This window comes from Fragaria vesca, linkage group LG7, assembly GCF_000184155.1.
Source record: "Fragaria vesca subsp. vesca linkage group LG7, FraVesHawaii_1.0, whole genome shotgun sequence".
Taxonomy (NCBI): Eukaryota; Viridiplantae; Streptophyta; class Magnoliopsida; order Rosales; family Rosaceae; genus Fragaria; species Fragaria vesca.
In genome coordinates this window covers 21,627,113-21,653,552 of record NC_020497.1, presented here as the reverse complement: position 1 = coordinate 21,653,552, position 26,440 = coordinate 21,627,113, and the positions used below count along the sequence as shown (strand labels likewise).

The 26,440-nt window shown below is 39.9% G+C and overlaps 3 protein-coding genes and 1 pseudogene across 3 annotated transcripts; all 4 read left to right on the top strand.

Moving 5' to 3' along the window:
- Positions 1 to 12,061: 12,061 nt before the first annotated feature.
- LOC101295383 lies at positions 12,062 to 14,726 on the top strand. The gene is made up of 4 exons (XM_004309101.1): positions 12,062 to 12,172; positions 12,246 to 12,573; positions 12,825 to 13,027; positions 13,105 to 14,726. Exons 1-4 carry the CDS (start codon positions 12,062 to 12,064, stop codon positions 14,407 to 14,409), a joined length of 1,947 nt encoding a protein of 648 aa, XP_004309149.1. The 3' UTR covers positions 14,410 to 14,726.
- A 1,063-nt stretch (positions 14,727 to 15,789) lies between these two features.
- LOC101295093 (putative disease resistance protein At3g14460-like) lies at positions 15,790 to 16,347 on the top strand. Its single transcript, XM_004309100.1, has one exon. The coding sequence runs from the start codon at positions 15,790 to 15,792 to the stop codon at positions 16,345 to 16,347; it is 558 nt and encodes a 185-aa protein (XP_004309148.1).
- Positions 16,348 to 16,430: 83 nt separating this feature from the next.
- Positions 16,431 to 17,375, top strand: LOC101294812 (putative disease resistance protein RGA3-like). Its single transcript, XM_004309099.1, has one exon. It carries the CDS (start codon positions 16,431 to 16,433, stop codon positions 17,373 to 17,375), a length of 945 nt encoding a protein of 314 aa, XP_004309147.1.
- Positions 17,376 to 22,103: 4,728 nt separating this feature from the next.
- Positions 22,104 to 26,440, top strand: part of LOC101294523 — an 18,688-nt pseudogene continuing 14,351 nt past the window's right edge.

Sequence of the window (26,440 nt, the reverse complement as noted above, 5' to 3'; positions counted from 1 at the left end):
TTTTCTTAACCATGGTTAACTATACTTATAGTTTCTCAGAGCATCTCCAGTAGTCTAGGTTAGTTTGTTGCTAAATTTAACAATAGTTATGATATTTAATAATCAAAATAGCAATTGTGTTCTAATAATAATTGTTAAGTGTAAGTTAAGTAATATTTTTAACGAATCAGAAACTGACACGTGGATAAAAACTGGAGGGAAAACATAGGTTTCTTTTTAGGAATACTTGTCTAGGTTGATAAATTTGTCAATTCCGTTTAGCAATTTTAGGATTTAACAATTTTTTAGGCATACTGTTGGATCTCCTAATTATCTTAAAAGTTGACAAATTTTTTTTTTTTTTTTTGAATTAAGGATTATGCTGGAGATGCTCTTAAACGTGGCTACATAATACTGGATGGTGTTATAAGAGCATCTTTAGCAATGCTAGCTATTTTTAAGTTAAATTTTAGACAAATTAACTAAAATGTCATTTTGGCTAGCCACTTTAAAAATATGGCTGCATCAATGCTCTCTATTTTAGCTAGCATTACATTAACATTATTTTTTAAATAAAAATTAAATAGTTTAAATATATTTATATATCACATAAAATATCTTATAAGGAATGTATTAAATTATAACTAGTCTCATATAAGTCATCTTCCTCTCTATATTTAGCTAACGAGATAAAAGTCATAATAGTTAAACTTTGGTTAGTCTGCTTGATCTCTAAAAATATAAAAAAAAAAGCTAAACACGCTAAAATAGAGTCTGCTACGAGCAAGTCTACCCATTAAAAAAAATTCAACCTGGATCGGTTGACACCTAGGTAATCTAACCCAAGAGAAAAAAACTCATCTTCCACCCACAAATGGGATATCTCCCAAATTCAACCAAAGTTACATTTTAACTGAGTAATCTGACCTAGGTTTAAAGGAGCAATCCAGCTCAGGTCACTTGCGCCACCTCAGCCCAACTCACAACGTGGGTGACGTCAGTCTGGGCTCCTCTCCATCGTCCCACTCCACATATTGCCGCGTGAAGACCACCTGTCTTCTTTAGTGGGTATGAGTGCCCCGTGAAGATCACCTTCCCAAAGGTGAAGGAAACATGAAAGAGAGCTGGCCCCACTGACCTCTTTTGACCGTTTAGATTTTTTTTTTTGGTCAAAAACTGTTTAGATTTTTTATTGAGCAAATCATTGAAAAAAAATATATTATAGCAATACGGAAAATCTGTAAAAATAAAAAACTAAAAAATTCATATTGTATGAATTCTCTATTAATACTTGTCATTCTTTTGCATTCCACAAACCCAAAAAAAAATTTCCGTAGTTATAGCTAATTATTTATATCTGTAGCCAATTTAGATTTTGTGTTCTATGTTGTTTGTGAGTTTTGAGTAATTTTAAATACACACCCCTAATCTCTTAATACACATCCTTACTTAATACATTACCCATCTAGTTTTTTATTTCAATATTATACTAAATACATCCTAAACTACCTAAAATACCCTCAATATCTAAAACTAATAATAATCAGTTATTTAATATAATTATTATATATTTACTATTTCACAACTCTCTTTACGGGGAGATTTTTTTTTATCGGGTTAGAATTTTTAATTTATAATCAAAAGAGTAATATTATATTCAAACTCCAAATCTCCAATATGACATCAATCGGCTAGAATTTGACGGAAAAAAAAATTGAACATACATAATTTTTTCAAAGTTAAAAAACTAATAGAAATACAGTAACATAAAAACTAGTTTTTAGTCTACAAGATAGAAACTAAAGTTGATAAAAAAAAAACCAAATGAATCTGTAAATAGTGTACATGTGATTACGACAGTAGTCGAAATTCAGGTGATGAATTTTAGAGAATAGATTTTATTTCTTTTCTTTTGATGCGTAGTAATAGTGGAGAAGAGTTAGGTTTTAAGGAAGAGGAAGTTTCATTTGTTTTTCTTTTTTTCCCTAATAATTGATGGATATTTTTGTAATTAAACATAACTATAAAATCTGATGTGAAATATAAAATAATAGAGGTGTGTATTAAGAGATTAGAGGTGTGTATTTAAAATTTCTCGTGAGTTTTTCATTAGAAAGTTAAAAATAAAAGTAGACTTGACTTGTTAAATGTTATGAAATAAATTTTTTTTTCAATATGTCATATATTTTAAATTATATCTATTTACAACTAAAATTATTATTTACACTAAAAAAACATTTTTTAAAAGTTAATAAACAGTTATTGCCACGTGACAGCAATCTCACATATTTGACCGGTGAAAACTACTGTGTCAAAATTATGCTAGTGGGTAAAATTAAATGCCATTAAAAGACAGTTGATTGGTTGAATGATGCACATGTACGTGCACACAACTGATTTATCTTTGTTGCGTCTATTATGAGTTTAGAAATAAAGACGGAGCGGATTCAGTGCACTTCGGTGCACTTGAACCACTCTGTGAGCCCACCTGTATTAACAGAAAAGCCAAACGGGGTTACCCACAAAAAAAAATCAAACCATAGTAAAAACTAAAAACCCAGGACTGCATCTCCCCCAAAACCAATCCTCTTCGCCGCCACGTGTCAGGACGGGGAAGGAGTAGTCGGAGGCGACAATAGGCATGGCCTAGAGCGCGGCGACCTGAGCCTGGAGGAAGCGGACGTAGCGGTGCGCCGACTCGAGGATGGTGGCGGTGTCCATCTTGTTCTCCCAGGGAAGCAGCTTCTGCAGGCACCGCGTCTTGTAGCTCAGCGTCTGCCCGCTCTGCCGCCTCTCCCTCGCCAGCCTGCGGCCACGTGGCGCCACCACTGGAGGAGAAGGGTAAAGCTGGTAGGCGGAGGAGGCTTCTAGGGTTTGGTGAGCAGAGTCGAGTAGGCGAGTGCGCTTGTAGGGGGAGTTGTCGAGCGTGAGGAGGTCCGGGCGGTCGTTGGGCGACGAAACGGCGCCGTATTGGTAGAGCGGCGGTTCGGTTTTGGGAGTGGCGAGGCTGCAGTAGGTGTCGGCGAACAAAGAGAGAGGGAGTGAAGGCTGGGTGGTGGTGTTGTCGGCGAGGATGGAGTGGAGGTCGATATGACTTATGAGAGTCCTCCTCCTCCGGCAACGTGGTGGTGCCGCTCACAAGCAGGGACATCGTGCTCTCTTTCTCTGCTATCTCCATTTTTGTTTTTTGTTTTCAAAACAGAAAGAGACAAACTCACAGAAATGAAATGAAACAAGGTGCCTCAGATCCCTATACTGATACATTATAATATCGACGACGGGATGATAACGACGGCGTCGGCGGAGGTGATAAGGCATAAGTGATCGGAGGTCCCAGAGAGTCGCCGATGAAGGGGGGAGGCGAGGCAAACGTGCAGAGAAACTGTGAGTGAAATGGAGAGGAAGAGAGGGAGCAGCCGAACGGTGGAGGGTGGTCGTTCGAGACGGGTCCCGATCGTGGTTGTGGGTCGACGAGTCGTCGATCTGTGTCTGAATCCTCATGTGAGTGATTAGCTGTACCTGATCACATTTTAGCTTGCATGTACTCGATCTGAATGGTCTGTATCAATCCATAGAGAAAATAAGCGGTCCTGATCACATATGTTTTCTAATTTTCTTTAATATTTCTTTAATCAAAAACTTTTAAAAATTTCTAAAAATAGCTTGGTTATCCAAACAATTATCTAAAATATCCACGAACTCGTGACATTGTGTATTTTAGCTTGTGAAATTTTTTGAAAGGCACAACACTCCTGAGCAACAATTTAATAATCAAGACTGTAACAAAATAAAAAACGATCTTTGCTTAGCTTGAAAGAAAAATTCGGAACACACATATTAATATATTTTTATCCCTTGTCGATAAGGTCAACATTAACAAAATAAATTTGTTCAAAGCATTAACACATTTTACTGATGTTAAAAAAACAAAATATCAAGTCCTTTGTTTAGCATTAAACTTATTATTAGCGTGTAACACATAGGTGTGCATTGTGTATTTTTTCGTTTTGTTTTGTTTTTAAATCGGCATTGAACGGATTCTTTCTAATGTATTGTTAGGTTTGATGAGGCCACTAAAAATCCATTGATATACTATTTCATTAATGAATGAATTACTCTTTGATAAAAATATAATAATAAAAAGATGTATAGACCACATTAGTAGAAAGAAAGAGAATTTGTATGGTTGCAACACAAAAGAAGAAAAGGAAAACGAATTGTAAACTACTACTTATGCTTTATACACTGAGTGATACATATAATGTCATAAATAGACTCGATTTCGTTATCTTTTCACATCGGACAAGAAGGTCAAGGTTCAAAATGCATTAGCTGATAATCAAGCTGCATGTGCCATTTGTATAACTAGAAATTTTGCTCTTGGCTAAAAGAAAAAGAGTTATATGCACATCCATTCAAAGTTCCCAACTATGCTTCCTATCAAACTAATTAAATTGTTTGCAACGAGAAGAAAAAGATTACATTAATAGATAGAAACCCTTTCTATACATAAATTACATGAATCATCAAACCCAAACATACACCTATGTATATTGCAAGTAAATCTTTGATAGAAAAAAAAAAGAAAATGATGAAGTGAAAGTAATTTGAGAATAGAGAATCGTGAATGATGTATATCTTATTCATTAATATGAGCTCTTTATATAGGGAATTACACAATACCTAATATGGTAAGGATATGATTACATAGATCCAGTCAAACTACATATCCTATTGGCATAAGGCAAAGACACACATAAAGAATATCCTAGAACACTCCCCCTTGTGCCGCGTGCTAATATGCCGATGGTGCTAGTCTGTTGCCTCGTCAAAAACCTCGTCAAGTCACAAAAACCCGGTGAGAGAAAAAACTGAACCTTGATCGTAGGAGAAAAAGAGTACAACGCACCAGCCTACTTTATTAAGATGATACTCCCCCTGATGTGAACATTATTCAGGGAGACTTGATAGCCGACGCATGCCTATACTTTTCACATGTTTCTCAAAAGTAGACTTAGGTAAAGACTTATTAAATAAGTCTGCTGCGTTTCCTTCAGAACTAACTTGGTTAACTTGAATGTTGAGAAACGCATGTTGCTGTTGGTTGTAGAAGACTTGGGTGAAATGTGCTTTGTATTGTCACCCTTGATGTAACCTAACTTCATTTGCTCAATACAAGTTGCATTGTCCTCATAAATGCATGTAGGTCTATCAGTTGTAGAACTTAATCCACTAGTCCCTCTAATGTGCTTAATGATTGATCTCAACCAAACACATTCCCGAATAGCTTCATGCAAAGCTATAATCTCTGCATGATTTGAAGATGTCGCCACTAGAGTCTGCTTAGTAGACCTCCAAGATATCACCGTATTCTCAATGGTGAACACATAACCAGTTTGAGAACGTCCTTTATGAGGATCAGATAAATATCCGGCGTCGACGAAACCCACCAACGTATTGTTGGGTGTCTCGGCATTGGACAAGGCGGCGGTGGCGTGCTCGGCATTGGACCCGTGTCCAGCAGCCGTGCCGGTGGCGTCCATGGCGGCGGTCTGGTCCCTTGGTGGATCGGTGCCGTGTCTTCCATGAGCCATAAGACCATCTTCTGTCCTTCTTGAATCAGTGTAGGGAAAGAACAGTCCCAAGTCAATGGTACCTTTAAGATATCGAAAGATGTTCTTAACTCCGGCCCAATGACGTTGGGTTGGCGCTGAGCTAAATCTAGCTAACAAGTTGACTGAGAATGTAATGTCTGGTCGAGTGCATTGAGCTAAGTACAATAATGCCCCTATTGCACTAAGGTATGGAACCTCTGCGCCCAAGACCTCTTCGTCGTCCTCTTTCGGACGGAATGGATTTTTAGTTATATCCAGACTTCGACCAATCATGGGAGTGCTAACATGATGCATCTTGTCCATATTAAATCTCCTGAGCATCTTTTGGACATGCAGTCTTATGGATAAGGATCCCACAGACTCGGTGCTATAGTTTAAGGCCTAGGCAAAAACGAGTCTTCCCAAGATCTTTCATCTCAAACTCGGATTTCAGATAAGCTGCGGTCTCTTTGATTTCATCAAGAATACCGATAATGTTCATGTCATCGACATAAACAGCCACGATTGCAAATCTGAAACTTGTCTTCTTTATGAACACGCACAGGCATAGTTCATCGTTCTTATATCCCTCCCTAATCAAGTAGTCACTTAGACGAGTATACCACATTCGTCCGGATTGCTTTAATCCGTAAAGTGAGCGTTGCAACCTTATAGCATACGCACTCCGTGGTTTAGAGTCACTTGACTTAGGTAACGTAATGTCATCAGACACTTTCATATATATCTCTGAATCTAGATCCCCATAGAGATATGCCGTAACCACATCCATAAGCTGCATGTCAAGTTTTTCGGACACTACCAAACTGACTAAATAGCGGAAAGTTATGACGTCCATAACTAGAGAGTAAGTCTCCTCGTAATCAATCCCAGGGCGTTGTGAGAAACCTTGCGCCACAAAGCGGGCCTTATACCGAAGTACCTCATTCTTCTCATTACGCTTTCTAACAAAGACCCATTTATGTCCAACAAGCTTTACACTTGGCGGAGTTAGCACTATTGGGCCGAAGACCTGTCTCTTTGTTAGAGAGTCTAATTTTGCCTGGATTACAACATTTCATTTAGGCCAATCTGCTCTGTTTTGGCATTCTGCAACAGAGCGTGGTTCGATGTCATCGTGCTCAATGATTTCATGAGCCACGGAATAAGCAAACATATCATCGACATGGATTAATGACCGGTTCATCAATTCATAAGTGTTATCATAACACATGGAGATCTCTATGTTCTCTGATGTTGACATTAACCCTGAGGCGTCCCCTATGAATTCTAACATCAATTCGTAGACATAACTGTAATCAGAGATGATCTCGTGAGAAGGATTCTCAACATCGATGATCAAAGGATTGACTTGTGCCTTGTCGGTCCGTTTCTTTCTCGGACGTGTGTCAACCGAACCAGGTGGCCTTCCCCTTTTCCTTTGGGAGCCACGACCTCCATCCCTCCACCATGGGTTGCGCCGCCGCAGGTGGCAGTACCAAGCCCGGGGATGGCCGTGCCCTTTCTAGGGACTTCGAGCCTAGCATGAACATTTCTGAAGTTCAAGAATACGTTTCACTTCACTTTCAGTCTGTGAGGTGCGGGGATCATAATGAGACAGAGTGGGGACAAACCACGACAATTCATGTCGTTCCACATGAACACGTTTGTTCGTATCTCCCCCTAACGACGGGAAGAATGTCTCATCAAAATGACAATCCGCAAACCTTGCGGTAAAAAGAACCTGTTAATGGCTCGAGGTATCTGATAATCGTTGGAGATTCATAACCAACGTAGATACCTAATTGTCTCTGAGGACCCATTTTAGAACGCAGTGGAGGCGTAATTGGCACATAAATCGAACAACCGAAAATGCGTAGATGCGAGATGTCAGGCTCATATCTAGTGACCAACTGGTACACACTGAATGGTTGTCCAGCAGTGGGTCTGAAACGAATAAGTAAGGCTACATGCAATATTGCATAGCCCCATGACGCAATTGGGAGGTTGGTGCGCATCACCAACGCTCCAGAAATAAGCTGAAGCCGCTTAATCGTAGCTTCGGCGAGACCGTTTTGCGTATGTACATGGGGTACGGGATGCTCGACTTCAATCCCGATAGACATGCAATAGTCATCAAAAGTCTTTGATGTAAATTCTCCAGCGTTATCCAGTCGAATTGACTTAATTGGATAATCCGGGTGGTGAGCCCGAAGTTTAATAATTTGTGCTAGGAGTTTTGGAAATGTAGCATTACGTGTGGACAGGAGCGCGACATGAGTCCAACGCGTTGAAGCATCCACCAGGACCATAAAGTATCGAAAAGGTCCACATTCAGGATGGATGGGTCCACAAATATCACCTTGGATACGATGTAGAAATGGAATGTTCTCAGTGTTATCTTTAGCGTAAGACGGTCTCGATACTACTTCCGCTAAAGAGCAAGCTTTGCAAAACGAACGATGAGCGTTTAAAAGAGTCAACAACACATCAAGGGAAGAACGGCGTGCCTCAATTGCTTGAGGGAGCGGCCGAGCGGCAGCCATGAAATTGGTGTCGAGCCCGGGAGACGTCAAAGTCCCCTTTGGGCCGTGGTGACCATTTGAGGCATCACCACCATGATTCAAAATGATATCATTTCCCAAATGTTTTCGTTTGGATCTGAAGAAGGGATGTCCATGAGAATTACGCAGAATTCGGATCATCATGTCCCTTCCAAGATGACCAAGTCGATCATGCCAAAGCTTGTATGAGTCAGAGTCCCAAAGATCCTGTTTGGCGACTACATGAGATTCAATAATCCAAATCGTAGTAAGGTAAAGACCACTAGATTGACTCATAAGTTTCTCCAATATACGTTTACGTCTGTATTCATGAGAAGTTATACACAAGAACTCAGTTCCATCTTCACAATGAGTTTCCAAGAGAAAGCCATTAGCGCGAATGTCCTTAAAGCTCAACAGGGTTCGGTGCCCTTTGGGCATAAAGAGCGTCCGTGATGTGGATCATAGTGCCATGATGCAGAAAAAACGAGACGGTTCCACGCCTGAGGATCACAGGAGAAGATCTAATCATTGTCGTCATAGATGATTTACAAGGCACTAACTCAAGAAATAGTTGCCGGTTCCTTAGAATTGTGTGGGTTGATCCATTATCTGCGAGGCACTCGATCTCTCTAAGAGACATACCTACAAAAGAGAGTAGATATATGAGTAAATAGGTCGATATCAAGCCATTTAGAAGGATTGAAATAACTAAAAAGTAGCAACAATCCTGAGAGTGCTGAAAATTTCTCGCGCAGAATGACCTTTGCGCACTAAAACAGTCATAACTCTTTCGTTAAAATAGATATGGACGAACCGCAAAATGTTCTGAAAACTAGACTCGTAGAGCTTTCCAATGATATAAAGCTCACAGTCTAGGGAGCTGTTCACAAAGCTCAAACGAAGTGACTGTCCAGGGAGGACAGATTACTGTTTTTCACAGATTTAGCATTAGCAAAGCTTTTGAAGCGTGCTGGTGGCATGGAGATGAATGCTCAGCCACATGGATATGTTGATGATCAATCCAGGTCCAAAGAACCTAGAGGATTCGAAGATGGTCCGGTTTTGCCAAGTCTTTAACGTCTTTTACAAGACGGCAATTGGAGTAATAGCGTAGAGGGAATCCAAAATCAAAAGCTTTCGGTAACCCCAAATTAAGTATGACCAGACATGTCCGTGGAGGGGCGGTAGTGCGAGACACACTTAAACCACTAGCTCCTTAATTTCAGACAATTCTAAGACATCATACTAACTTGGATGAGCCTAGTTGAACAATTGATGATGGAAAATCCGCTATAGGTAAAAGACTTGAACCGGAAAACACGTTAGTAACTCTTCTTAAGAGTCACGGCGTCGTGCGTCACCTCCATTAAGGGAGAGACCAAAGACGGCATTGATGCCATGTTTTCTAAGGTAGATGTAAATCAATTCGAACCATGTAGAGACAAGAAGAACCAAAAAGAAATAATCTTTCATTAATGCGCTGAAAAGAGTACATAAGGGTCTCAAAAAGAAATTGAGATGAAAACTAAGCATGGCATGCTAACGATGCCTTATTACATCATGACTTGTAAAAGTGAAAACAATCTAGCCGGTGACGTCAAAGTCAGGGGCATCTAAGTCAGAACATTGTCCATTGGGGTTTGCGACCTTGAAGGTAACGTTATGTTCAACTCCATTGTTTTCAGTGGAATTGACTTCCATCAATTCTTTGTATTTCTTGTATGCGGCAACAACATTTGTAGAAGCGCAACAACTTTTGTACCAGTGGTCCTTGGACCCACATCTGTTGCATTGACCATTAGAGGCAGAAGAAGAGCGAACATGCTGCTTCCGAGGAGGAGCAGCGCCGCCCTTGGGGCCGGCGGCACCGGTGTCTCGACGCCAGGAGTTGGTACGGCCACTAAAGCCGCTACCTTGTCCCCGAGAACCAGAGGCACGGTGGTGTTGATTCCCACGTGCATAAGGTTCATTCCGATTTTGATCCTTGCGTTTCGGAGCTTTCTGACTCTGTTTGCTGTTGTAATTAGATTCCGGAATTTTCTAAGTGCCTACATGATGCAAATTATGCTGATCATTGATCATGTTATTCTTTTCTTCCATAAGGAGTTGCGTCATTAAACTTCTGAATGTAGTAATCCTCTTATTTGTGAACTCAAGCCGATATTGGTTCATGAGAATCTTAGCAGCTGAAGGGAAGGTCGAGAAAGTCTTTTCGATCATATTGGCATCACTTTTCTTGATTCCACATGAGCTCAGTTGAGCTTGTAGGCAAAGCATATCCCTGTTGAAATCATCAACCTTCTTGTAATCCAAAAGTCGGATTTCATCCAAGCGAGCAATTAGTTATGGGAGCAAGGTCGAGTGAATGTTGCCGAAGCGTTCGGCAAAGACATCCCACAGATCTTTTGGATCGTGCTTGGATTGATACTGCCTGCGCAGTGTGGGATCAATATACTTACGAAGGAACATTAGCGCTAGAGATTTTATTCTCTTATTGGGCGGTTCCTGAGTCGGATCGGGGAATATGGTCTTGGTCAGATCCTTAGCAATGAAGGTTTGCTCTATGTCCGAGACCTAGCGATGGTACTTGGTACCATAGGCGTCGAGGACGTCGAATTCAATGCCTTTATCCATCTGCATACAAGAGAGAACAAGTCGTATTAGTTTTCTGTTGAGACCTAAAAAAGATACTAAAATACGATGCTTTTGGTTTGTCTCTCTAGGGTCGATCAAACACGACCCTAAATGTCCGGAGTCGATCAAACACGACCAGGAACTTATGAGTGATCAAACACACCTTCAAAATAGCAATAGCCAAAGTTGATCAAACACAACTTTGGACCCGGGGAGGAAAACCGGGATTTTAAACCTGCAAAGACACCGTCCCAAACATATAATGGAGTAGAAGAAGAGGAGAAAGCATTTTATCTCTCCCGAGGTTATTGAACTTGGAAGAGTTTTAGGGTTGTAAAGTAAACATACCGTAAAACTTGGATGCTTGATCGGACGAGAAGAAAGCAGTGGAGCGGACGGCCGAGAAGCAGCAGTCGGTGGGGCAACGGCGGCCGAGGCAGGGCCGAGAGTTTCCACTTTTGGATTTTTAAGGTTTGGGAAAACTATTAGCTCAAAGGTTTGAGCAAAGGGCTGATAACGTGATGAAGTGAAAGTAATTTGAGAATAGAGAATCGTGAATGATATGTATCTTATTCATTGATATGAGCTCTTTATATAGGGAATTACACAATATCTAATATGGTAAGGATATGATTACATAGATCTAGTCAAACTACATATCCTATTGGCATAAGACAAATACACACATAAAGAATATCCTAGAACAGAAAAAGATATATTGTCATGTCAATCAAGTAAGCGGGTTTTGTTTATTTATTTTTGAAGTTTATTAAGGAAATAAAAAGACACTAAAAAAGGATCTAGCTAAAAGAATTAAAATATGAGTTGGGAAGTTTTGGAATTAATTGCCCATTAAATATTTACTCTAGCCTTAAATACATGTTTTTACCATGTTAATTAGATTTTTTTTGTTTCAATTTATATTTAACAGTGTTAACATCGGTGTTAGTGTCATATAATTGACTGTATTAAATGAATGATTATGATTGGCTAACAACTATTGATTCACATGCACCTTGGTCCATACGAGAACAAGCACGTGTACTTTTCATCTATACATATCTCACTCTCAGCCGCCTTCTTTGCCTTGATAGACATTGACCCGCTCAATATTGTAAGAGGCCGAATACTTTTTTGAGTCTGGAATGGTGACCAACAATAGCAAGTCAGAACCAGCTCAATACCTCTAGATATAAGGAAAGCCAAAAGTAGAAGGGAAATATATCTCGGGCCCAACCCAAGACAAGGGAAATATATCTCTATAAATAAAATTTAACCAAAAACCCTAATCGGAGATCTTCTTGAGCCACTATGCAGCAACTTAAGACGACAGCCGATGAGATTCGCTCCATACGGGTCGACTGGCTGGCGCCGATAATGGATGAGATATATCTCTTCAACTGCTTCTGTGACAACGCAAAGGTATCTCTATTTTTATTTAGGGCTAGCTGTTGAGCAAAAATTAAACCAAAATTAAACCTTTGGGTGATTGTAGGTTGTGGCTGCAACGGTTTTGCGTAATCGGCGAACAGGACTGCAGCTAGATTATGGTTTTGTGGAGTTTGCTTCTCACGGCGATGCTAAGTTTGTCTTGGATTCGTACCATGGTGAGCGGATGCCCAACTTCTATTATGCGAGATTCTGTCTGAGCTGGGACACTGATGGCTGCGGTACATTGTGGCGCTTGGATTCTACTTACCGAGGTTGCTCTTTCTTTGGCTATGATGTCGATGGTGAAATAATGGATGCCAATACAGTGATTCAGCTCTACGATAAGGGCTCCATACCCCCTCTTGTTACTAAAAAGCGAGCTTATCTGCAAAGTATGTATTCTAGACTTTATCTAATTTTTACAGTTGATCTTGATCAGCATTTTACCAACTTGTGCTTCATCCACTCTTAATGTTTTAAAATTATGTAATTATGTTAATGTGCATCCTCTACATTATAAGTAGCCATGAATATTCAACCGTAGGATTTGGAAAGCAAGCAACGCAGGTTGGGGAAATGTTATTTAGTGCATATGTTCTTACAACTGCCTACACCAGTGCTTACGTTCTCTCATCTTATGCAGCTGTCTACCCGAATGTTTGTGGAGATGCAGGGGAGGTATTGCCAAATTACACAGAAAACCAGCCAGATCATGCAAAGTCGAATGATTTAAGTCCTGCTGACTATATGGAAACCGACGTTGACAAGCGTTTGAAGCTTATGGACATGCCTCTCACTATTTTTAAATTGTTTCGACGAGGATATGCTAGTATTACAATCCAAGAGGTTGTTTATTCAGACATTTTGTCCTCCTTAGCTTTTTTCATTGACGCATGTTAACAGCCTTTTCTTTGTTGATTCAGAACCAACCAGACCCGATGCAGTGCAATGTTGGTTGTGGTGCTGGATATGTTAATGACCAAGTTCCTAAGGGAGCTCTGGAAATGGTTTCCTCGATGAAGGAGGAGAAGGAGCTGTATCTAGGTTTCGAAGAAGTCAACTATAGAAGAAGTGGTTACGTCTTCCGCACCATCAAACTGTCAGAGTTATTGCAATGCTCTTGTCACTTTAGCATCGAAACTTGTGAAATAACCAAGTGCAAGCATTGCGCCCCCAAAATCAAACTGGAATCTCAGTGGCGCCTGCGGGTTTGGCTCCACACCGGGGAAAAAGTCCGTGAAAGCTGCGGCGCCAAAGAGAAGAATATCCCAGATGGTATGATTTGCTGTTCCTACGGCTCCCAAATCATCTTCGCCGGCGGCTTGGCTCCCCAACCAGATGGGGAAACACCAGAGTGGCCTCCCCTTGTGCCTAGTGGACAGGTCTGGAGTTTTGATCCGGAGACTACAGTTTGGGAAAAGCTTGATTGGAGTTTCCCGAGGGCGCAACCAGATTCCTTGATCTTTGAGGTGAACGGAAATCTCTATTGTCTTTCCAGTAGACCCAGTGGTTCTCATGACAGCACTTTCGAGGTATACAATATCAGTTCTCGTGAATGTTTGGCTCTGCCGGATCCTGAAGTTTACTTGCAGGGAAATGACAGTTGCAGTTATCTTGTAGACTATATGTCTCTTGATAGATTTGCTTGTGCTGTTGTTGGATCCAAGATCTTAATCTCGAACCCGGAGTTAGTGTTTCTAGCCCCTTCCGTTCCCATTATTTGCTTTGATGTAAATGACAAGGAAAAGAAATGGAGACTGATGCCTTCCTTGTTCGATGGTGAGCCTTTTCCCTTTGTAGGCAGGGCTTTAGTCTTGGACTTGAATGGTACACATGATAAGGTCATGTTCTCCTTTCGTGATGATTGCTTGATATATGTCTCTCGATTAGCAGTGGATGATGATACCGGCGATATAAGCGTCTCTCACGATGTCTGGTCGGGGGGTCCTCACTTGGTCTGTACCTTGATGAAAAACGTTATTGGACTGTCGTCCACATTTGTTGATCTTGGAGATCAAAATAAGGTTGCCTTTGTTATGTGTGGGAGCTTATACTCTGGGACAGCGCCTCCCGGGAGGGTGCGTGTTGTTGTCGTAGTGATTGAGTATGAAGAGTTGGGTCCAAAATATATCTCAGGTGAGATAGTGGCCACTCGCACCTTTGAATACGATTGTCATTACTCGGGTGTCAGTAAAACTATCTTGACTGGTGGCTTTGTGGTGGTCTAAGTCAATCCATCTGTTGGTAATTCCTCCTCCTCTTTATCTTGCGTACTCGTTAATGTTTAGAGTAAGTGCTATGTCAAACCCAGAATTACACTTGTTAATGTTAGACATGGTTATAGCTCTTTTAACTTATACTTAATCTAGCTAGCTACCTGTAGCTAGGTCTTAAACTTGTACTGAATCTAGCTACCTGTTGCTCATATGGAAGAAATTGTGGACTAGTCTTGACGATCATGTGCAGCGACCATATTGATTTCATTAGATCGAATGAGATGCACATTGCACAGCGCTATTATGACAAGATCACATGAAGGATATCACAAGGTTTTGTTTGATTATAAGCTTTGTTTTGTTGTGCCAAAATATGACATGAACTATTTAACTGAAAATCAAGAAAAATGTGACGGCACAATGGTAGAAAGCCACGGTCAGTTCCTCGACTGTATTAAGTCTGTAAAGTATATTGTTGTCTATGGCAATGCCTGATTGATTTTCTTTTGTGTATGGGAATTTTCTATAGAAGGGTACAATCTGAATCTGGTGGACTAGCAGAAACAACCTGCATTTGTAGACGTATTGTCACTAGATACCAACTCTAGGTTCCACCATATATGCCATGCGTTTTGCTGCTAATGCACTTCGTACTGTTAGGCACAACGATAGGCCGTTGCTACTTCAGAAGCCATCAGAGCCTGATATTTCTGCTCAAAAGCAACAGGTAGCAGCTATTCGGGTTTGATTCAGTACTTAGTTCTGTTGTGCATAATGTTGTAACATGAACTCATCAAGTAATGGTATACAACAGAAATGTATTGATCCGAGTCTATACAAAAGCATGTCACACTGGATCTTTGTACCGGTTGCAGAAGTAAAAGCTTGGGCATATTGAAACACAGGCTTAAGTCAACTTGTAGATTGATTACAGTTCATCTGAATCTCTATATTATACAAGAAGTTCATCAAGTGGTAGGAAAATAAAGTTAGGTGCCTATCAACTATATTTGATTTTTGCCTTCCTCCACTTGATGAGTTTCTTTTTGTTAGATTCGTGGAAAATGGATAGGCACACGTATACACGTTACCAGTTGGCCGGCAATGGGAGACTAAAGAAACACATCAGAACAACAAACTTCTGTACAATGAGTTAGGTGGGTAACAAGTATATAATTATATATCATCTTCCAGCGGTGGTTGGCTTCAGAAAAGTCGTACGAGTATATTTGCTAATGGAGCATGCTCCAGTCTTTGATCTATAATCGAAATTCTTCCTCTTATGTGAAGCCGAGTGTCTATAGAATGCCATCAACCTCATACATGTATAAACACAACTCTGTTTATTGCCTCGATCCTTCGAAATAACTATCTTTCTTCCTTCCAATTACCATGGAGTTTGCCTCCGGCATCACTGACAACGTCTTGGGAAGGCTAGCCTCATATGCTGCCCAAGAAATTTGCTTGGCATGGGGCGCCCAACTTGAGCTAAAGAAGCTCAATAACACCTTGTTAGCCATCAAAGTTGTGCTCCACGATGCAGAGAAGAAGCAGATGCAGTATTCCCTCATCATTCATTGGTTAGGAAACCTCAAAGATATCTGCAACGATGTTGAGGATGTACTAGACGAACTTGAGTTTCAAAAGCTACGACAAGTGCTCATCGACGAGCAGCGCAGCGTCAAAGGAAAGGTACACCAGTTCTTCTCTCGTTGGAATCCAATTGTTTTTAACTTCAAAATGGGTCATAAGATCAAAGAGATTAGAGAAAGACTAGTTGAGATTGATGACGAGAAGACAAAGTTTTCTCTCGTTCAAATTGCTGCACCAAGTGAAGAGTATCGTGTGCCCCAAAGGGTGCATGATAATGTAAGGGAGACTGACTCTTTACCGGAGGTGTATGTTGTTGGGAGAGATGAGGACAAAAAAAGATTATTACTCATCTCTTGAATGACATCGACTCCAGGAATGAAAATGTTAGTGTTATCTCCATCTTCGGGTTAGGTGGCTTGGGGAAAACTACACTTGCAAAAATGGTGTACAATGAGAGTGTGGTAGAAGAACGCTTCAAGTTGCGGATGTGGATATGTGTCTCGGAGTACTTTGATAACAAAAGACTGGTTCGTGAGATTACAAGTGCTGCAACTAAGAGCAAATGTGAAGAAACTACTTTGGATCTTATGAAGACAGGGTTGCAAGATATATTGAGAGGGAAACAGTTTTTGTTAGTCTTGGATGATGTTTGGGATACAATTCCATTAGGAGTGACAACTCAAAAATGGAGAGAACTTAAAGCGTTGTTAAATGTTGGAGCATGTGGGAGTAAAATCATGGTAACAACACGCAATGAATCAGTTGCTTCGCTTGTGCATCCTGTACATCTGCATTCTTTGGAAGGTCTTTCTCACGAGGACTCCACGGCTTTGTTTAGAAAAAATGCATTCAACGAAGGGGAGGAGCAACAGTATCCACACTTGATGAAAATCGGGGAGGACATTATGAAGAACTGTGCTGGGGTTCCCTTAGCACTAGCTACTCTAGGGAGTCTGCTCTACACAAAAAGGGAGCGACGTCAGTGGTTACAAGTAAGAGATGATGAAGGCATGTCAGGAGAGAACAACATTATGGCTGCACTAAAATTGAGCTACAATGCATTGCCGCCACACTTGAAACCTTGTTTTGCATTTTGTTCACTTTACCCCAAGGATTATGAATTTCATAGTCAAGAAATAGTTGCATTATGGATGGCACAAGGCTTCCTCAAATCATCAAGAGAAAATGAAGATTTTGATGAGTTGGGTCTAGACTATATAAGGCAGTTTTGTTACAAGTCTTTGTTTCAACCAGAGTTAGATAGAAAGACTGAAATGCAGTTCAAGATTCATGATTTAGTGCATGATTTAGCAATAGCAGTGGCAGGAATAGAGTGCTCCACAGTTAACAAGCGTCCATTAGCGTCGCTCAGGAAATCTAAATAGAACTCCCTCTCTCCCGCATCAGGAAACAATCGTTTTCCAGTTTCGACATGAAAGATATATATGCGGCTGATTGTAATGTAAATATTGGAGAGCATAGTACAATATATCAGTGTCACTGTCATACATATCACTTAAAAAAAACCACATTAATAATGCATAATTTTTTGTAACTAATTTGAGTAGCTGTTGAAAAAAATTAGTTCGATTAAAATGAACGAATGTGGTACATGTCACATGTTAAATAAAAAATGTAGTGTTATTTCGAAAGCAGAGTAACGGTCCCTTCAGCTTGTTTTATACGCGAGTTACAAGTGCTACTACAAGTATAATACCTATACAAAAGCTGGACTTTCCTTGGGACTTTGTTGGTTCGAAATGAGTCGTAAACTCGTAATCTTCTAGATGGAGGATGATGTCTTCTCTCAACGTCAACTATGAATAATTAATCAATTTGTGAAGATGTGTGTTTTGAAAAGGATGATGTCTTCAGCTTGTTTTATACGCGAGTTACAAGTGCTACTACAAGTATAATACCTAAAGCTGGACTAATTTCCTTGGGACTTTGTTGGTTCGAAATGAGTCGTAACTCGTAATCTTCTAGATGGAGGATGATGTCTTCTCTCAATGTCAACTATGAATAATTAATCAATTTGTGAAGAGGTGTGTTTTGAAAAGAATTAATGAGAATTGAAAAGAAATTTGACTTTGAATTACCTCTTTGTGTTCATTTTTTTTTTTGGGAAAATGCATATTTAGTACTAATTTTAGCCTCTTATTACCCATTCCAATGACAATCTTTTTAATGAGCCCATTTGAATATAAGATAGGTTCTTTTGTGTCCAAATAAATAAATATTTACTTAAAGTCTTAATAAACAATATTATTTTAGGACTATTTTGCCCTCACCCATTTAACATGCATAGAGAGAGAACTCCGGTCGCCGGGCTCCGGTCACTGGACTCCGGTTACCGGTAGCTGGTTGCGAATTTTCGGTCGCCGGACTCCGGTGACCGAAATTACTGACCCTAGTAAATTAACATGTTATTGAACACTAATAATAAATTATTAAGCACAGTAATCGTTTGCCGGAATTACTGACCTCTAGTAAACATGTTATTGAGCTCTAAGAGCATCTTTAACAATGCTAGCCATTTTTAAGTTAAATTTTAGTCAAATTAGCTAAAATGTCATTTTGGCTAGCCACTTTAGAAATGTGGCTGCATCAATGTTCTCTATTTTAGCTAGCATTACATCAACATTATTCTTCAAATAGAAATTAAATAGTTTAAATATATTTATATATCACATAAAATATCTTACAAGGAATGTAATAAATTATAGCTAGCCTCATTTGAGTTATCTCGCTAGCTAAATATAGCTAGCGAGATAGCTAAAAGTTATAATAGATTAAGTTTGGCTAGTCTGTTGGAGCTCCTAAAACATCCAAAAAAGTTAAACACGCTCTCTAAAATAGCTAAAAGCTAAAATAGAGTCTGATAAAGTTGCTCTAACAATAAATTACTGACCCCAGTAAACATATTATTGGCCGCTAATAATAAAATATTGACCCAGTAATCGTTGACCGGAATTACTGACCTATAGTAAACATGTTATTGACCCTTAACAATAAATTATTGACCGCCAATAAATATGTTATTAACCTCTAATAATAAATTATTGACCCTTAATAATCTCCGGTTATAATTGCTGACACCTGGTATACATGCTATAGACTCATAATATTTAATTACTGATCCCAATAACATTCCACAGTAGTTACTTACTCCTAATAAAAAAAAAATTATAGAGAAAAGTAGGGAAATTATTGCCGTGTAGGAAAATAAAAATTGCACCTTCATGGAAGTCCTATTCAATTGATGGGGTTGTTACAAGTGATTAATTTAAAACAACCTCTACAGTCAATCAATCTAGAAGTTGTGCTTCAATTTGTTCTAGCTTTTACTTCTGCAACTAGTACAATGATCAAGTGTAACATACTTTCACGAATCTACTCTTCAAAGTCCACGAATCTACTCTTCAAAGTCTTTGCAGTATACAAGTGATTAAAAGTTTAAAACGACCTCTACAAAGTTGTGCTTCAATTTGTTCTAGCTTTTACTTCTGCAACTAGTACAAGGTGAGTTCTGGAATGCTCCTGAGTGTCCGTGCTCCGCGTTTGTCCGCCTTACGTGTCGCTCGTCCATTGGCGCTTGTAAAACACAGGCGTGTGTCCACCGTTAGTCTTCCTCGGGTTTTTGAGCGCGTGATATGCACATCGTCGGTAAGTTTTTGAAGCGCAATTTAGAGGCAAATTTGGGGAACAACGTCGAGTTGTGTTGAAGAAGCTTCAATTGGGAGGCACTATATTAGCAGCCACAAACAGATGGAGAATTGGAAAAGGAAAAAACAGAAGATCGACGGGAACCTCGAATTCTGATTGAGACTGGTTTATCTATACATCGCAGGTGTGTTGTGTTGATGAAGGTTTGTGATGGGAAACACTGTATCGCCAAATCGTATCTATTGAACTTCATAAGAGCGGGCGGTTATACAACGAGTGAGAGTGAGGAATAGAAACTGGGAGAATGAGATCTGAAGAAGACCGCTTCAATTTGCGCTCGAATGGGAGATCGATCAGAACGGATTCGAGACGGCCCGTTTCCAGATATACCAAAACAACACAACGAAATAGGATCCAGTTATAGATGATCTCAACACGCCGCCACCTAATGTCGGATCCAACCCAGAAAACGAAGAACGATGACAGATGGTGGAGAGATACCCAGACCCAAACTGTGTTTCGCGCTACCCAAGTCCTCAGATCTGAGGAATAACACTTATGAAAGGAAAAAAACAACGCACGACGCGCTTGGCAATGGCGTGCTTGCAATCGACGGGTTAAACGGGTTTATTTACTTTTTACTTCCATCAGAAAACATATGCGGAGCACAGACGCTCTGGAGCATTCCAGACGTCTCCCTAGTACAATGATCACAGTTGTTGAACATTACTTCATGAGTTCATGTTACAGTATTTTGCACAGTGAAACTAAGAACTGAATCAAACCCGAAAGGCTACTCTACTACCTGTTGCTTCTGCTGGCTTCTGAAATAGCAATGGGCTATCATTGTGCCTAATAGTACGAAGTGCATTAGCAGCAAAACGCAAGGCGTATATAGTGGAACCTAGAGCGGGGGAGATTCCCCCAGCTTGACTAGTGCATCTTGCAGCCTATTCTCCTCTTTCCTCAAGACTTTCTAGCTTCTTCTTACAATGGTATGTAGTGACTATAGGCCACAAATGCAGGGGATTTGTTTCTGCTAGTCCACCAGATTAAGATTGTACACTAGTTGTAAAAATTCCATACCACAAAAACAATCAGGCATTGCCATATACAACAATATACTTTACAGACCTAATACAGTCAAGGAACTGACCGTGGCTTTCTACCATTGTGCCGTCACATTTTTCTTGATTTTGAGTTAAATAGTTCATGTTACATTTTGGCACAACAAAACCTATCTAATCAAATATGTCGGTGAATGAGCGCAAAACACTAGCTGTTATGTCCATCTTTCTGTCCTTGTCAAGGCACTTATTGTCGTCATCAATAACAGGGACATAAAAGAACAAAGGATCCAGAGAGACAGCAAGAACACATGCCAATACAAATATCTTATTCCACTTCTGAAGGAATTGCCCTTGCGGATCAAGAACTGTAGAGTTTTTATTTTTGTCTTTGGAGTTTGGGGTACGGTGTTCTAGAAGTTGTTTAGGCAAAGACTTTGAAGAGTAGATTCGTGGACTTTGCAGGTCAACCAAAATTTAATGAGCATCAATTAATTAGGTGTTTTAACAGTTCTGCTAAGACTTTGAAGAGTTGCTTGTTAGAATTTGAGCCTTTACTTTGTATTTTGAACAAAATATGATCAAGATCAATTTGTTGTAGCTAATGAGGCGGAAGAACAATAGATGAACTTTGAAGCAAAACTTTGTAGCTTCTATTTCTGATCTAGAATTCTTAGAGATTACACAACAGCTTAACCCTTATATAAGGTGCAAATTATCCTACAAAATATCTTAGAAACACCTAATTAAATAGATTATAATTGTACTTTACATACAACAAAATATCTACACTGTAGCTCTAGTGTACAACAGATAAGCTTCCCAGATTTCAAAGAAAAGCATTAACTTCAACATTGCTTCGTGGACTATAGTAGCCAGTGGCCACCACGAGCTCAAGACCTCAAGTCTCACTCTCAAAGTTTGCAGGTCAAGCAACTCTTATGGAGTTTTGGTTTTTATGAAAGCACACCAAAACTGTTGTAGGTATCGGTAGGAATTGAAGTTGTACAACCTGGTCTATAAATAGCTCTCGATCATACCACTTAATTCACACTACTACTTCCACACCAATACCTGTGAGAGTACTACACTACAACAGCATAGCAAACGAGATTCCCTTATCACACATTATATGATGGGCTTATCCCATTTCTTGTTGCTGTTTTTCATATTGTTCTTCAAGGGGTGCAACACCAGTACTTTCCATGAGGTACCAGCGAGCAGTACTGCTCATATGATCAGTGCGCTCTTGATTCTGTTTCTTTATGTTTTTCATGCTTCGATTCTCAACTGTTGTACGTACTTTGTTGTTATTTTTTCTTGTTTTGATTGCTGACGGATCTTGGTACTATGTTTCGGGCCAGCTATCTTATTGTCATGATGAGGAGAGAACTGCCTTGTTACAGTTCAAGCAAAGCTTCACTATCCGCATCCGCTTCGGGTTTAGAGGGTGCTTATCCGAAAGTGTTGTCCTGGAAACCAGCTCAAGGAGGAAACAAAACCAACTGCTGCACATGGGATGGTGTCGAGTGTGAGGAACAGACCGGTTATGTGATTGGGCTTGATCTTAGAAGCAGTTGTCTCTACGGCTCTATCAAATCCAACAGCTCCCTCTTTAGTCTGGTTCACCTTGAGAGGCTGGACCTTGCTGATAATCACTTCAATTACTCTCAAATTCCTAATAGCATTAGGAATTTTCCAAGGCTCACCCATCTCGACCTCTCTGCCTCTGTGTTTTCTGGTCGAGTCCCAGCAGAAGTTTCACAGCTGTCCAAGTTGTCACTCCTCAATCTTTCTTCCAATAACGATCCTTCTTTCCCTTCTTCTAATGTGGGATTGTTGAAACTTGATGAATTCAATTTCAGAAATCTTGTTCGAAACTTAACCAAACTAGAACATCTTCGTCTCCGTTACATCAACATATCTTCGACAATACCCTATTCCATGGCCAATCTATCATTTTTGACAACCCTCGATTTACATCAGTGCGAGTTGTTTGGAGACTTTCCGGTGACAATTTTCCACTTACAAAACTTGAAACGTCTCTATGTCAGAGACAACCAAGATCTCACTGGTCATTTGCCTGAATTTAATCAAAGTAGTCGTCTCATAACACTTGATCTTCATGGAACTAGATTTTCAGGGAACTTTCCTTCTTCCATCGGGAAGATTGAATCTTTGGAGCAGTTGGATGTGGGTGCATGCTATTTTTCAGCGGGGTCGATCCCATCTTTTCTTGGTAATCTTAGACAGCTCACATATCTAGACCTTTCATGGCTGTTTCCAGGTCCAATTCCTGATTCTTTTGCTAACCTTACAAAATTGACTGTTTTTAGGATGAATTCGTGTAGATTAACCGGTCCAATGCCATCCTGGCTTGGAAGATTTAGCCAACTAACTTACCTAGACTTTGCTTATAACACATTAAATAGTTCAGTTCCTGCTTCATTTTCCAACCTCACGAGTCTTGAGATTCTTTATGTTCACAATAATCAACTGAGCGGAACAGTGGAGTTTCAAATGTTTCAAAAACTTAAAAATCTCAACAAACTCGATCTATCTTTTAACAGTTTGGAACTCGTCTCTAAATCCAAATCCACAGATATGAATGCAACCAATTTTCCACAGTTCACCCTTCTGAACTTATTTACTTGCAAACTAAGTGAGTTCCCATATTTCCTCAAACATCAAAGGAGTCTAGAACGGTTAGACCTTTTTGGGTGCAATCTCCAAGGCCAAGTGCCAAAATGGATGTATAATGTGAGCACTAAAACCTTGATGCACTTGTCCCTTGAGAATAACCACTTGTCAGGCCAACTTCCAGCTGTTCTTCCTTGGGTTAAACTACAATTTGTCAGTGTTGCTGACAATAGTTTTCATGGGAGACTGCCGGTACCAGCATCATCCACATTTGCCTATATAGCCCACGGAAATAATTTCACCGGAAAAGTTTCACCATTGATTTGCAATATGAGTTCGCTTCAGATACTTAATTTGTCCAATAACAGCTTGAGTGGCATGATCCCAGACTGTTTCCGGGATTTGAGTTCACTTCAGGCCCTTATTCTGTCCGACAACAACTTTGGTGGCATGTTTCCGCAGTTTTTCGGTAACTTTAGTGACCATCTAGTAGTACTACTTCTTGGAGATAACTCCTTTCATGGCCATCTTCCACAAACGTTCTCAAACAAAAGCAACTTGAGGTTCATGGATGTCAGTTACAACCAGTTGCAAGGGCCACTGCCGAGGTCATTGGGGAACTGTCTGATGCTTGAGACTTTGATCATGTCTGACAATAACATGAGTGATGTCTTCCCATTCTGGTTGAGAACTCTTCCCGAGTTAAAAATTTTGGCAATGCGCCATAATGTTTTCCTAGGAGAGATAGGAAAGCCTGAAGACAATCAGCAGTTCCCAAAGTTGCGTATTTTAGATATTTCTCACAATAACTTCACAGGCGAGTTTCGAGCTGAATACATCTTCTCCGAGTATGCCATGAGACCAAATATTCCTGTCAACGAGTCAACATATATAGAGGCTCCCATCACTTACAACGCTTACCAAGGTACTATTGGTTTCGTCTATGGTTCCACCTTTACAATAACAAGCAAAGGTGTTGATAGATACTATTCAAAGATTCATAAAGCCATGTCATTCATTGATATTTCAAGCAACAAATTCGAAGGGGAGATTGATGCATGGATTGGGAATCTAAAAGGGCTTCTCTTGCTGAATGTTTCCAATAATCTCCTCACTGGTGGGATCCCATTATCTTTTGGGAATTTAATGGATCTCGAATCATTGGACCTTTCGAATAACAAGCTCACGGGGAAGATCCCCCAACAACTGGCGCAATTGACATTCCTTGCAGAATTCAATGTCTCTCACAATAATCTCGCAAGTCCTATACCGAGTGGAACCCAACTCCAGGGATTTGATGTCACTTCATACGAGGGAAACTCCGGGCTGTGTGGAGATCCATTGCCAAGGAAATGCGGGAAGCCTAATACCCCGGCTCAAGTGCCACCTTCCGGCACAGAAGACAACAGTTCAGGGTCTGGAATTGAATTTGATTGGAAATTTGTGTTATCTGGATTTGGAAGTGGATTGGTGGTCGGAGTGGTACTTGCGGACATGGCAATCACACGGACGCCTGACATATTTCTTGAGATGGTTGGAAGATTAGTCGGACTAATGGAAATGATCACAAGGTGCAAGAGGTTAGGACGCTGAAATTGATGAGTTTATATATGGCATTGTTCCCACTAATTAAAGTTGTGTTATACATTGTGTGTTGGCTTGTATCTATCTTTCTAGTAAAGTTGTACGTACGTGTTTGCAATGGTTAAAGGAGATTGTATATATGGTGATGCAGTAAATTTCCAGCATATATGTTTTCAAAATTTCAATCAATAATAATAAACTTTTGTGTTCTATATATTGCATTTCACACTATTCAATGGTTTTGTTTTATTGTTTGATCATCTGATTACCCACTCTACTAGTTACATCAGATCATAACGCAAATTGCAAACCAATTACATCAGATATACCAACGACGACGTTCTGGAACGCACTGGTCATTACTCATTATTTGGGGTTGCATGTCTTCATCATAATGTAATGCATTTCAAGAGAACAGTGCTCAAGTTAGCAGGAGTACTTCACTACATGTTTTAGCATTCGCCACTCCTTTATGTACGTACAAGTGTACAACGAGTGGGTATTTATATGAGTGGCTATCTAGTATATAGCAACCGAAAATTAGGTAAATCTGTCAAGTATATTCTATATACTATAGCAGGAAGCGAATATAACTGTTTATTCAGCTGTGGAAAAGATGGTGTTGCCCCCGGTTTGCAAACAATTGCAACACTGCCATCACTTGCATGCTGTTGCCGCGTGGCGTTATCCTTTTATTCCACGAAGCTGCACCGTGTCCGTCCTTCAAAAAAAAAATCTCTGCTTTGGCACGGTTGTGAGTGAAAAAGACATCAGTCCCTTTCTTTCTTCTCCGTGCTTCTCCTCAATTAGTTTATCTCCGGAGTTTCAGTCGGCCGGTGTTTTGTGGTTGGTGGTTGGGTTTGTGTGTGATCAACGTTTTTGGGTTGTTCTTGCTTAATGTGTTCCAAGGTACGGGATAATGGGGGGTTTTCTCTATTTTTGTTTGCATGTCAGTGGTTTGATTGGGGTTGGTATTCTTTGTTGGGTTGTGTTGGTTCTGCCTAGGGCTGCCACTTGGTTTGGTAAATACCAAACCGATCGAAAACCGACCGAAAATTTATGATTTGGTAAACCGAATTTTGGTAATCGAAATCAAAAAAACCGAAACCGAGAAATACCGAAAAAGTTGGTTTGGTTTTTGGTAAATACCGAATTTACCGAAATTCTAATTATTTAAAGACTTATATTTCTAAAAATACACAGACTAATAATCTTATCTCACGTTTTCAATTGTATATACCATTTAGTAAAAAACAAGACAATGAATAGAAAAATTCAACTTTACTTGGTAGCATTCGGGTCTCAATTAAAGCGATCAACTTTAATTCAATGTTACTTCTTATATAAAAACGCTCTTACCTACCCGTCTTAGTCGATTCATCACACACACACATAGACAAACCCACTTAGATGACATGTAACCGCCCATGTAAAAATTTAGGAATATTTTTACCTCTCTTGATGATAGGGCTCCCCATAGGAAGCACAAGCGT

What these genes read in the sequence shown, in the direction of transcription:
- LOC101295383 (XM_004309101.1), top strand. Translation starts at nt 12,062, where the DNA reads ATGCAGCAACTTAAGACGACAGCCGATGAGATTCGCTCCATACGGGTC. An exon ending in GCTTCTGTGACAACGCAAAG is followed by an intron (nt 12,173 to 12,245) that starts GTATCTCTATTT and finishes GGGTGATTGTAG; the next exon opens with GTTGTGGCTGCAACGGTTTT. An exon ending in CTAGTATTACAATCCAAGAG is followed by an intron (nt 13,028 to 13,104) that starts GTTGTTTATTCA and finishes TTGTTGATTCAG; the next exon opens with AACCAACCAGACCCGATGCA.
- LOC101294812 (XM_004309099.1), top strand. Translation starts at nt 16,431, where the DNA reads ATGGTGTACAATGAGAGTGTGGTAGAAGAACGCTTCAAGTTGCGGATG.
- LOC101295093 (XM_004309100.1), top strand. Translation starts at nt 15,790, where the DNA reads ATGGAGTTTGCCTCCGGCATCACTGACAACGTCTTGGGAAGGCTAGCC.